At 41.3% G+C, this 13,082-nt stretch overlaps 1 protein-coding gene across 2 annotated transcripts in view; it reads right to left on the reverse strand.

Moving 5' to 3' along the window:
• The window catches only part of LOC130172442 (CUB and sushi domain-containing protein 3-like), a 216,283-nt gene extending 203,679 nt beyond the window's left edge, over positions 1-12,604 (reverse strand). For both annotated transcript variants that reach the window (XM_056381188.1, XM_056381187.1), the window contains exon 1: positions 12,096-12,604. In XM_056381188.1, coding sequence (XP_056237163.1) covers positions 12,096-12,276 — 181 coding nt within the window. In that variant the 5' untranslated portion in view covers positions 12,277-12,604. The remainder of the gene's footprint in view (positions 1-12,095) is intronic.
• Between the last annotated feature and the right edge of the window lie 478 nt (positions 12,605-13,082).

Raw genomic sequence — 13,082 nt, forward strand, 5'->3', positions numbered from 1 at the left:
TTCAAGGATTCAAAAAAAGTCTGAGTATGAGTAGAAAAGTGTAGATTTTTGTTACAGATGAGGAACTGCAGTGTGACAGCTTGTTTGACCGACAACTGCTGTATTTGTTATTGTTTGGTCTGTACATAGATTATTGTTGAATGTCTCTGGTTTCACTAATGATTTACTTTAAGTTGTCACACATTCTTGAATCTAATCAACTGAAATTGGGTCTCCCTGTTAGACATCTGATCCAGTTTGTCTTCATTTTTCACAAAGCGGCCACCAACATTTTCACAATTTGTTTGTGTTTCCAACTAAAAGAAATAAATAGACTGGGTGCACATGTGACATACATTTTAACATTAACAGTTGATGAAGAAGGCATAAAGACAGAATGGTCCACATCCACGCTGACCATTTAAAATGGCCTTGAAAAAGAATTTTTAGAGAGCCTTGTCCACTGCTGAAGGTGAGGCCACCTGTAGTTGTGCGGTTGTAGTTTCAGTTTAGACTTAATTCACTATAGTCAAAACAGCGGGAGCAGATAATTATGAGGGCAGAAATGCATAACGTTATGCTATTTGAATACTAATGTTCGGCTTCAGTCTATTATTCATCTTGGAGTCACCTCTTCCATTTCTATGAACATAATTATGAAAACATTTTGATAAAGTTTAATTTTACCTGGTTAGCTTGACAGGATGACGCAGCTAAGACTGGGCGCAACAAAGACTCTGCAAACAATGTAATGCTACACAACATTCTGCAATATTGATCTTAGTCTAAATCATGAGATTATTAAAGTTAACATGAAAATATTGAAGCTTTGCTTGTTTAAAGGTACATGCCACCATTTTTACGCATGAAGTTCAGTTTACTTATCACGAGAAATACTTCTGCTTCTGGTAAAATAACTTATATACTATCTTCTGCTGATGTTAGAAAGTTTGAAACAGTAATTCAGACGATGTCACCAGGGCTATCTCGGCCTGGGCTTAAGACTTAAAAATTTTAACAGAAAGCCTGAGAGTGGAGTTATGGGGTTGGAATCAGGAGGCAGGGAGGGTCTAATGAAAGATGGGATTCAGTTACATAATGAGAAAGTGTAGGATGCAAGTTTTGGAACTTGATCCCTAGCAGGGACTAAAAACGAGGAGATCTCGGCCTCTGCTCCATCAAATTTGACAGTTTCTTAAAAGAAATGTTGAAGAATTCTTGTGAGTCGTCTAACTTGATCGGAATGACAATAGTAGTGTTTAATGACCTTTTAAATGTTACAACAGAATGATAACATCACGTTTCTTGATTTGATATCTGTTACAGTGAGACAGCCAAGTAAAAATATATGAAACTAGAGATATACAGTTTAAAACACTGCTACATAACCATTAGTTATGCAAGTGAAGTAAACTAGATCTTAGTTGTGGTAATTTAACCACACACAGATTTGTAACTGTGTAACTGTGGCTAAACATTGTAGGATAACAGAAATCTGAAGCAATCCTGGTCAGATGGCTGGATAGATGGATATCAACGGAGCAAAGGAAAAAGCCCATAAATCTTCTGCTGGGTTCAGTTAGACCTACACAATCTTCTGCAACTAAAGTCAAGTGCTGCTGCTTTTATTTGAGGTTTTCTTGTATCACCCAGTTTATACAGTAACTACAGCAAGAACAGCACCCACAGAGCTGCATTAGTCCAAGAAATATTTCAGTGTTTGTCGAGCATTAGATGACTAATGTTGCAAACTATTCAGAGTAATGCTATTTGTGTGAACTGCTTAGCAGTGTTTGTGAGGCTGATTGTTCTGATGTCCTGGGGATGACAGAACAGATGCTCATTGCCAAGATATCTATTTCCCTCTTTCTTCCTCGCCCCCCCCCTTTTCTCCTTCTCAGATCTATGTATTCCTTTCATCCTTCATTATCCCTGCAACTCTCACGCCATCTGTGTTTTTTTTCCCTTCTTTGTATCTCCCTCAGCCTTTTCCTTTCTCACCCTCTCTCCGTCTCACTCACCTATTTCATTCACTGCCTCTTCAGCCAATTGTTCCCAGAATCTTTCTTCATCACTCTCTCTCTCTTCCTGCTCTGCAACTCTACCTCTCATTTTCCCAACAACTCCCACCTCCACCCACTATCTATTGCCCTCCTAGTTTTTCTCTTTTTTTCTATAAGCTATCCATTATGAATTAGAATCCCCCTTTTCAATGCTGTGAATCATACAAGCTTGTAATATGTTAAGCACTGTCATCTTCATAAAAGCTGTATCTATAAAGAGAACATTGTAAACATTCATCTTGTTACTTCAAAGGGAAACACGATGACATGTGCTTCCTTGTGCAGGAGAGAGGACATGCATTAAACCCATTTACCACTTAGACCTACAGCGTGCCTCCTTTGAATTCCACTGTGACCGCTTATTTGCCTGCTATGACCTCCATCATCACTTCAATTGTAAAACGCATGTAATTGTCACGCTGCAACACCGACCATAAATTGTGATGAGAAACCAAATTAACAACATGCTGTGATTGCACAGTGGGGGAAATGCAGTTCAGAACTATGAATCAGTATCATAACACACCAGTCTGGAAGAAAGAGGAGCCTCAGCAGGCAGCCGGCTGACAGATAGCTCAAGAATGGTCCCAGCTGTTCCTCAAATAGTTACAATAACCCCTGGCCTTTTGGATATACACACATACTTCACATTTTTCACTGCAGCACACCTTTGGTGCTTATAACTGATTGTCATACTTGTTGGTCAAAACACAGACAGGAAAATGGCAGTCGTCTTCCACCCTGATGATCTTTCTGGAGGTGTTTCGTATTTGTATGTGATGTTGGCCTTGCGCTGCTACTCGCTAATGCAAACAGAAAGCAAGACTGCTGGGGATGATTCTCCGATCCCATCCCAGTGAATACAGATATTTTGGGCAGAATGATCCAGTTAATGAGCCACAGTGCTGTACCCTGTGTGGATGGAAAATAAGATTGATTTTGTAAACAAAATACATTATGCATCATAGAGGGTATCCTATTATTTTCAAGGCCCAAACAAATTTGTTGCAGGCAGGCAAATTGCTTATTTAAGGTTTACTTTAAGCATGGAAGAAAATGATTCACAACATTTTGACTTTCCTGTGCATGGACTGGTGTATGAACAAGAAAACAGCCAATATGTGGCCTTCTGCCATGAATGCAGATTTATAGGTAGGCCATGAAGAGAATTTTTTTATGTAATCAGGGAGAGAGGAGGAGGAGTCATTTACCGCCATTCAGATTATTATGAGTGACAAACAGACCATTGGGTAATGGCTGATAATGTAATAGTTGATGGGTATGAGAAATTGCCCATCCTAATCGACTATTTTTGAACAGACCTCCATTAAACAGGCTTGGATAATAAACATTCACAGTGGGACCTGCTCCCTCGTGTAGTTGCTTCAGGAACCTGCAGGGCAGAATTAACTGCTAGACAAAGTCTTTTCTTCCCCCAGCAGTGAAACTGAATTCTGATGAAAGACTGCAGCGCTCAGTTTGGCAAATTTATTGTGTTCCATTTGCTATGTTGTCCTTAAAGTGTATTGAATTTATCTGCTGTCTATTGTGCTGTATTCGTCTTTTATCAGCTGTCCATTGTCCCTAGTTTATGTGGCAGCCTGCACGTCCAAAGTAATTTGTCCAGTGAGACAATAAAGTTGATCTAATCTAACAAAATCCTATAGCTTAGAGCGCACAGTCTAATATCGAACTGGAAGTTTTTGTGCCTTGATTAATGTCATTCTACACTGTGGCAATTAAACAAATATTGTAGCGCCCCCCTTTGGTGCCAGTCAGTGTAAACATTGTGCATCAGTACAGCAGCACTGCAGCAGCATTTATACATCACACACAAAGAGTTTTGGTCCTGGGTAGTTCATTAGAAACATGTCTAAACTTCATTTTGATGTGTGGACAAACAAAGCAGCAGGGGGACAAGCTGCAGCTGCAGGGCTCTTTGTGAGGGAATTTGGCTGGGTCTATTGGACACTATAAAGGGTCTGCAGTTTGAAAAGTCTACAGTGTCAGATGAAAGCATGCTGCACTGACAATGTCAAACCATATCATTACATTCCAGTCATTACACCGCCTACCCCCCATGCACACACATCCAGAACAATGTGGGGTTTGTCGCTCAAGGAGACTTCAACAAGTGGGAAGAGCTTGGGATTCAGCTACCATATGATCAATGGCCAACATGCTCTACAACCTGAGCTACTGATGCACCTGGATGTATCACATGTGAAAATGCTCCAGTGCCGCTGTTATTATGGTCAGTCATGTATCACTCACTTAGCCAAAACACTAAAGACAGTGGAGGTGAACTGGTTTCTCCTTTTTTTTCTTTTCAACATAAGTTGTTATGCGTTATGACTACTGTGTTTAAACTTCACTTAGGATTTTTAATGACCTTCTAACCAGTACCTGCTATTTAAAAACCCAATACAGCTGGCATTTTTTATGTTAAGTAGAGATTTGAGCTGAGACTCAGAGCCAGATACATTGGCTGACATACACTGTATATGCGAAAGGGGAATAAAAAGGAGAAAATAAATACTTCAATATAAATAAACTCTATGTGTTATCAGTAGTGGCTGTATAAGGATGTAAGGGTCAGTGTATCACCTATCAAAAATTTGCAAGTAAATTAACTGCATGACTTAAATGCAAATACTCTCGCTGCTCCGAAATAACACAGCAATTCGAGTCTTGCTTTGAACACTTGCACTACCAGTCGATCTATGCATGAATAGTGTGTTGCCTTCACCCTTCATACATCACAGTATCTCTCTTCAAACAAATCCTGAGCCCAGTATCTACAAGCCTACTGAGCTATGTGCTTTCAAGCCTCTCTTTTTGACTTATTTTTGGCATGTATTATTTTCTCTCTCTCTCTCTGCTTGATACTCCATTTCCTCGCGACTAACTTTAGTATATGTTTACTCAAGGACACTTCCTTCTCTGGGTGGCAAATCATCATTGTTCATGATGATGGCCTATCACAAACAAAGAGGGAGGCAACAGCATCACTCCTAGCAATCAAAGTGAGAGTACAAAAAACCTGCATTGATTTGCACCTGACCGCAAAGGTGAGTCAGCCATTATAGAGATATCCATCAGCAAGGCTTGGTTACAGTGCGTCGACTGGAGAGATAGAGCCCTTACCAAGCAAAACATAGGTCAACAAACATCTGAGTGGGCTTCATTTGCTGCGGAGTTCTTGTCTCACTGTTATATCCCCAACCCTTGTAAAACATCACAAAGAGGGACAGTAGTGTTACACCGAGACACTCCTGGGTTTTGCTCGGTATTAATCGAAGTCTGGAATTCAGGAAATTTATGGGTGCAGCTCTGGGAAATAATTTTCCTATACTATGTTAATAATAACTTGAGTGAAACTTGTAAAAAAAAAAAAAAAAAAAAAAAAGGAAAGCAAATTAAAATTACAGATTATGTTGCCATTGATTAGAGGAAAAGAACAAAGGACAGAAAAAAATAACCTTCTGTTGCGTGCGTGCTGTCATACCTTCACATCATGAATCTTCAGGGTCTGCACCATATCAAATCAGAGCTGCTGCAGCGCTTAGGAGTTATATTTAGAGGTAATTTTGTTTTTAGAAATCTAAGCACTTTTCTCTCAGATCTATGACAAGCTGTACTCTGAGCCACAGACATAAAATTTGGAGAGAAAATAATTTTTCATCAGCACAAGCAGGAATACAACAATGATGACTGCTGGGGCCCAGACAGTAACCTTAGTAGACAGAAATCTCAAATTGATGTTCCCAAAGAGAAGGATTTTATCTGCATGGCTGTGCGGCACCTTCACAATTCATACTGATAGAATGTGCATAATCGCAGGCCCTCACTATGCTTGTCTGCATGGTTAATGAAAGGCAAATGGGCTCCATACAGCAGAAACAGAAAAGAGGCTTTCTAGAGAATGACTATTACCTCATGAGTGTGTCATTGCAATTTGGAAAAGGGCTCTGAAATATTCCATTTGGTGGTTTTAAATTGCCAACCACTGAGGTGAAAAATACTAAAATCAAATACACTGCCACAGCTGGCACATGCACAAATACACACCCCAAACGCACACCATTGCACAAGGAAATAACAGCGGTTGTGTGTCTGTGTGGCCAAGTATAATAACTGTTTCTCAACGTCTGCATGCTGCTGGTGCTTAAGTTACTTCCCAGCAGATACAGTATTTTATATGGCTAGACACCAATACCTCCTCAAAGTGCTACTGAGCCATATTGCACCTGATGCCAGGCCACCACTGCGAGAGCTGCTGTACAACACAAAACTGCGAGCCAACAACACATCTAATAGGACGCCTGTCTCTCTAGCCTCCAATCTTCCAAACAAACAATAACATCAACACTTCACTTTCCCCCGAAAAAGGAAAAGGAGAAGAGCACAGAACAAGAATCTGTCTTTTTCTATCTGAAAACAAACAGAGGCTGATACAACACTTGACTGCTTTTCGCTTTCCAAGTAAACAGTCTTCCTTCAGTTTACAGCCTGTTCACATAGTGAGGATGTGTTTTTCAGATGCAAAGCAACTCACTTGAAACTCAATCACAAACTCACACAATGTCTCATTGACATTTAGCAGGCGGTAGATTCTCCTGAAATTGTTTGACTAATTCTATACATGTCAACCTGTGGCCCCTCCAGGAAAGAAAAGTAATAGCTGCTCTATTCTTTCCTTCACTTGCGCCACCTGCAGGCTGATTACAGCTGAGTCTTTTGAAACCTTTTTCATGCATGTGCCTCTGTTTTTGGTGTTTCCAATTTAACACCTGTTGAACCTGCAGATAAGATCGAACGTTGTCACACAAACCTGCAAAACATATGAAATACTCAAATAGAAATACAATTCAGCTGGTGGATGATGAACTTATCTCCCCTTTTAACTATCTATAACCTGGTCCTAACATCAGACTAAACCAAAGTGTTAAGTAGTGAAGAGAATTCTTCGACACAAAAATTATACTGACACAGCCACAGAAAACTTATTTCAGTGACACGTAAGTCTGCTGATTATTTTCTCGAGTAATCATTTTGTCAATAAAATGTCAGAAAATTGTGGAAAATACCTGTAAACTCTTCCCACAGCCCAAGATGATGTCTTCAGACATCCTATTTTATTCAAACAACAGAACCAAAGACTATCTGTTTGCCATGTTCCAAACGTTCCACGTACCACGTTTATCATGTGTAACAAAGAAAGGCTTTGAACAAAGAATAAAAAAGATTTTTGCAGGTGTAAACTGTAAAATATAGAAGATCAAATACAAGTACATACACACACACAGCTGGTATTGAAAAGACAAAACACACTACAGCTGTAACACTCATTGCCTGTAGGTGGCACAATAAAGTGGCTATTACTTTGCGTGTCTTTGTCCAGGTCTTAAACTGCCGGTGCTTTGATGATACTGGCTGGCCTAGGTTCAGTTTCTTTGTAACAGTCAAATCGCATGCCCTTGTTGATGCTTTTATGATCAAAATCACTGGTATTAACCTGAGAGGAGACAAAGATGAATGAATAGGTATGTTAATAAATACGGCTCCACAGGCCAGCACCAAAGGCCAATGTACACAGCAGGGAACCCTAAAATCAGATGATTAGTCAATCAATGATTTTTTCAGCATGCACAGCAGAGGCCTGAATTTGTTTTTTCGCCTGAAAAAACACTCCAACCCTGCATGAGAGATCACATTTACACTATTCTATTCCTAGAAGAAAAACAGTCAGGTCAAGTGTTGAATTAACAGCAATGTAGCATTTATGAAGAAATCAATAATTTCCTTAGTAGCTGATCCAAGAGCCTCTCACAGGCAATTCAGATTGTATGTTCTACTTGCCTATGTCTGTTTAGGTCTGTATGTTCTGGCTAGATGCAACCCCCAGAGCTGCCTCATCAACACTGATAGCAAAGTGGTGTAGGTGAGAGGTAAGCTTGCCCCACCTATCATTTTAATTGCCACTGAAATATGCTATGGAATCACATCAACCTCCACTAAGCAGACTACCTCCTCAATTACCTTCACATCACCCCACTTTGTTTCCCCGACCATTCTTCACCCCTGCCTGCTCCCCTGTCACACATCAAAACTCCAGTTGACAGCCACAGACACAAACAAGAAGAGCAGTGGGCACTGCAGAGGAAGATTCAGGGAAGATACGTGGGTTATAAAGTGAATAATACTGAAAATATAAAATACTGTGGATAATATTATTAACAAGATTTTTTTTAAAACACCAAAATGTATGGAGGCTGTCGTGCTACAATGAACACATAGGACATACACATAGGTTTCATATAATGCAGTTAGTGGCTAATTAGTTAAAGGAAATCTCATTTAAAAAACCTGCTTTTCCGCATCTACAATCCCTTTTTATAAATGTTAGTAAACAGACAGACTTGTCAGCTTTTCTAGATTTTAACCTCAGCATGGATAAAACCAAATAAATGCATACACTTTTATCAGTGAATATGCCTCCAGGCAGAGTTAACAGAGTTTAATCCCATCTGAAAATGGCACCTGAGGTGCATACAGTCCGGCTTGAATCTGTAGCCTTGACTCTGGAAGCTGCTTCTCCTCAACCTATTACATTTAATCTCAACAAACGGTGAGCTATTTTTCTTCCTGAAGACAAGATATTGCCAATCTTTCTCCCCCAAGAGAACTGCTTATATTAAAACTGATACCTGAGAAGAACTGACTTAATCAGAACCAGCAAACTATATCCATCCTTTGCAGGCATCTGTCAGCACAATCTAAGAACCTGGCCCAGGCCTAAAGCCATGAGCAAGAGGCCAGTTGGTGAGCTGAGTAGTACTTTGTTAGACCAGTAGGACCACCCAGTGAAACTAAAAGAGGCATCAGGAATCCGGGGAATAAAACTGTTGGTGTTCCAAGTTCCTGTATCCTGGAAAATAGTATATTGTTCTTTCCTGTTATAGTTGGACCCAAGTGATTCTTCAGGAGACGGTCCACTGTTTTCTCACACTTCAACTTTTCTTCAGTTGTGGAGATCAAGAACCTGAGGGGCAGTGGGATAATGCCCCCCATTCCCTGCAGATAGTGTGTAATTACACAGACAAATTGTAATCCTGATTAGCCCTAGCAGCCTTTCCAGCCTGTTTACATAATCACATTGAGAGAAAGTCTTCATCAAGGGCTCAGTGGCCAGATTACTGTCTGTGCAGAACCCACCTGATTACCAGCAATTAGTGACCGACTGGTATGGAGTTAAAAAAAAAAAAAAAAAAAAGATAAAATTTTTGACAAAATATGGAAGCTCGAAGAAAATTTGAGAAATACAGCCGTAATCACAATAAACAGAATTGGTAGGATACAACAGATGGCCAATTTTCAACAATCTGTTTACTATCATTAATCGTTCACTGTCGTTTGATGTGCTAATGTCAGTGTGAGATACAGAACAGTGCCAGTGTGTTCTGTTTGTCCTCTCCTGTGGTGTCCCTTCAGCTTCCCATGACGATCATATCGCTTCCTACTTTTCTCATACAGGTCACTTTGAGGACTGTCCCGTATAGAGACTTCCCAAAGGACAGAAACTGAATGTGTGAGTAGATCCTGATCTGCAAAGAATCATAACATTCATCAGTTTCAATAAGATATATTCTAAAAACTGCTATAAATTTAAAGGGAAGATCCAGGAAGCTGTGGCCATATTTGGAACTTCTCCACTTTCCTTTTAAGAAAATCACCAGTCTCTCACATGATGTGATCCACTGCTTATACAAAGAATGGGGTGCACTCAGCTTTGTGACCGTTTTGTAATTGTGAACTTGATTGATCGTTGTCCAATCGATGGATGCAGCCTGACTGTCATAAGATAAAAATGCAAATGCAGCTCCTGTACTGAAGAGAATATACAGTAAAGTGCTCACTGTCAGTGTAAAGGAATTCAATTTGCATTTGACCCATGTCTTCTGCTCTGTTTAAAAAAAAACACAGTGGCTGCAATTGAGCTTCCTAAATCTGTGTTTGTGTCAAGCAGTTTTATAAGTTCCCTGAGGATTAGGTGACACAGTTGCAGTGGATTTTCCTCAGTTGTTTGGTCATGGACTGCTGCAATGAGAACATTTTTTTTTTTTTTTTTTTTTAATTCAAACGTCACTGTTGCTGCAATTCACTAAACAGCACTTCATGATATGTGTAGAGCGCCAAGAATCAAACAGGTAACTGAGGTAACTTTGTGTACAGAGAGTCAGCACTGTGATACTCACACGCACAGGATCCTGGCTCAAAAATAATCTAATTTCTAGTCAATGGAAAAGCACTTATGGCTAAGCAGCGTTGTACAAACTTTGCTATATAGGGGCTTTTTTTTACAGCATCATTATCTTAGCGGGAGAAGTGAGTCACAGGCCAGATCTTGTAGATCTCTTTTTACCTCTGCAAACATTGTGTCAACTGTCACAGCATACGAACAACAGCTGTTCTACGGTTCTTCCTCCTCGCCTTGCTCTGTGTCACTATTTCCTTTGCTCTTTTCCAAGTGAAGACCCAGGCCTCCTCCTCCTTTCCTCCCTCCCTCCTTTCCTCCCTCCCCAATTCCTGGCTGGCTGGCTCCCTAATAAGTAACAGAACTAGGAGGATTGGCAGTGGCCTCGGGGTTTGACATTGCCACAATGTGGGTGGTGATGAAACAGCAACTGTGACCGACTCTGCCTGGCTCGACTTGGCTCATTCTTGGTGGGCGCTGGTACTCTGCATGCTGCACATTTCATCCACCCCCAATAGACAGACATGAGAATTACTCACAGGGTGAACAATCTGCATGTAAATTGATATCTGAGTGCCCCTACTCAGACACACATATATGCACTGAACAGATGAACAGCCATGCACTCACACACACAATACCCCTGAATACATGTGCGCACACACAAATACAATGAGAGGTAAAAACATTCAGAGAGCTGATATTGGATTAGATTTTTTTTTCCTTCAGCTTTAATTTTAGCTGGAAATGAGAATTTCCCACAGTAAGTGTGACATGACACACACACACGCACACAAACACACACGCACACATACTTCCGCTCAGTCTTTATGATCAACATGTAACTAAAATTGCAAGGAAGCGAGAGATTGATTTTTATTTGTTTCCTGGAAATGCTGTGGACAATGGATGAGCACATGGTCACTGCTCTGTGGTAAATAAGCAACAATTGATTTGACTGATTTGAAACTGTAGTAGAGAAATATCATGAATCAAATTACTATTGAGAACAAGGGGAAGAAAAACAGAGGGCGTGAGACAGCTAAATCAGGGGATTTTGTTGTTACATATTCTCATTGAAGAATAATTTGAAAAGCAGTATCAGAAAAGTGGCGTGTCACTGGAATTCCCAGTGGTCTAAATACATTTAGCTGATGCGTTTAAGGTTGGGAAAAATGGAAGCAGGGGTTACCTCACCAGCTAAAGCAGAGTATTCAAATGGACAGACCCCGAGAAAGAGCCACTAGAATACTAACAAGCCCACCTTACACCTGCCTGCACTAGCAAGTCCGATAAACACCAGTGGACAAATTGGTTCCACACTACAAACTGCCTCGACCCCCCTGAATGGCTCTACTAACATTTCTGGCGAGGAATTGGCCTGCCGCAGATCCCACATAAATACTTGAAAACTCGACTCAGAAAAGAGAAAACGCGAACGGCTTTAGCCTAAATAAATGAGAATCTCCTATAGGAAATCTGCAGTGCATGCACTTGCGCCTCAACAATTCACTAGTTCGCCTACTAAGCAAAGCAGCTCACGTAGGCTATTAGAGGGAGCGTAGGCTACCGCAAGAATATCTATTGAGCGGCTCAGAGCCTTGCTGAGCGCCAAACCGGTGAAATGCGTCCCTTAAAACTCCATCCAGTAAACCCTGGTTTAGCGTTATTTTTTTCTTTGCGCACGTCTGTAACGTTAAAGCTTTTGATTTGTCGCACGCACGCACACAAACACGCGCACACAGGCACAGCAAGCGCATCAAAAAAACACGGAGCATTGCTGCAGTGGCTCGTACCTTTCACACAAGTGAACATCAGTGAAAAGATGAGATTCCAAAAAACAATCCCCGTCCTAATCCTCATCGTTTTGGCTTGAACAACAAAGTCCCCTCGGCCACATTTAACGCATCTCCTGTTGAAGACGTCCCGTAGTTCAATAGATCCGTCGTAGTATCCGTCTCTGTAAATCCCCTTCATGTTCACAACTAACACATGTAACCTACAGCCTATGTTTTCTTTCTGTGGGGTTGAAGTAGATTCCCTTTGCCTTCTCAGAGGAGAGACAGGCTGAGCCGTCCGCCGCGCGATGTCAGCTGATAGGAGAGAAGTGAGCAAGACTGAATTTTAGGAGAGGACCACAGCAACCTGGAAGAGGGCTCAACCATCTCTGCTGAGAGGGGCATCAAGTGTGAGGATCTCTGGTGGTGCGCTCTTGCGTCTGCTGTTCAACATTTTTCTTTTGAATCTCTATAAAGCGGCTGAGGACTGAGAGGAGTCTAGCCTACAGTTTCAACACTGCCTTTATCGATCGGCAATTGAACCACGACAGAGTGAGAGAGAAAAGGTGGTGCTGGTGTTGGTGTTGGTGGTGGTGGGGAGGGGGTGTAGAGAGGGAGAGGTGTCCTGTGTAAGTATGATGTGGCTGATGTGTGGGTAACAAATCATGAAGTGGGAACAGTGAGGTGTGGGTGGCAAGGGAGGAGGAAGTCTTTATGGGCAGAATGTAAATCCTGAGGAAGAAATGAACTCTCTTAATGACAGCATGTGTGTGTGTGTGTGTGTGTGTGTGTGTGTGTGTGTGTGTGTGAAAGAGAGAGAGAGAGGTGATGTTGGGGGGGGGGGGGGGGGGGGGGGGGGGGGGTGAGACTCAGACAGGCAGCATCCCGTCCCGAAAGCTGATGAAAGAAATTCGCCCGGTAGGCAATCCCACCATAACTCTGATTTTCATTTTGGAGATCGAGCGGAGCCGTTATTGGGAGTGATGGGCTGGGCAATTTGCAATG

Source organism: Seriola aureovittata, chromosome 7 (assembly GCF_021018895.1).
Source record: "Seriola aureovittata isolate HTS-2021-v1 ecotype China chromosome 7, ASM2101889v1, whole genome shotgun sequence".
Lineage (NCBI taxonomy): Eukaryota > Metazoa > Chordata > Actinopteri > Carangiformes > Carangidae > Seriola > Seriola aureovittata.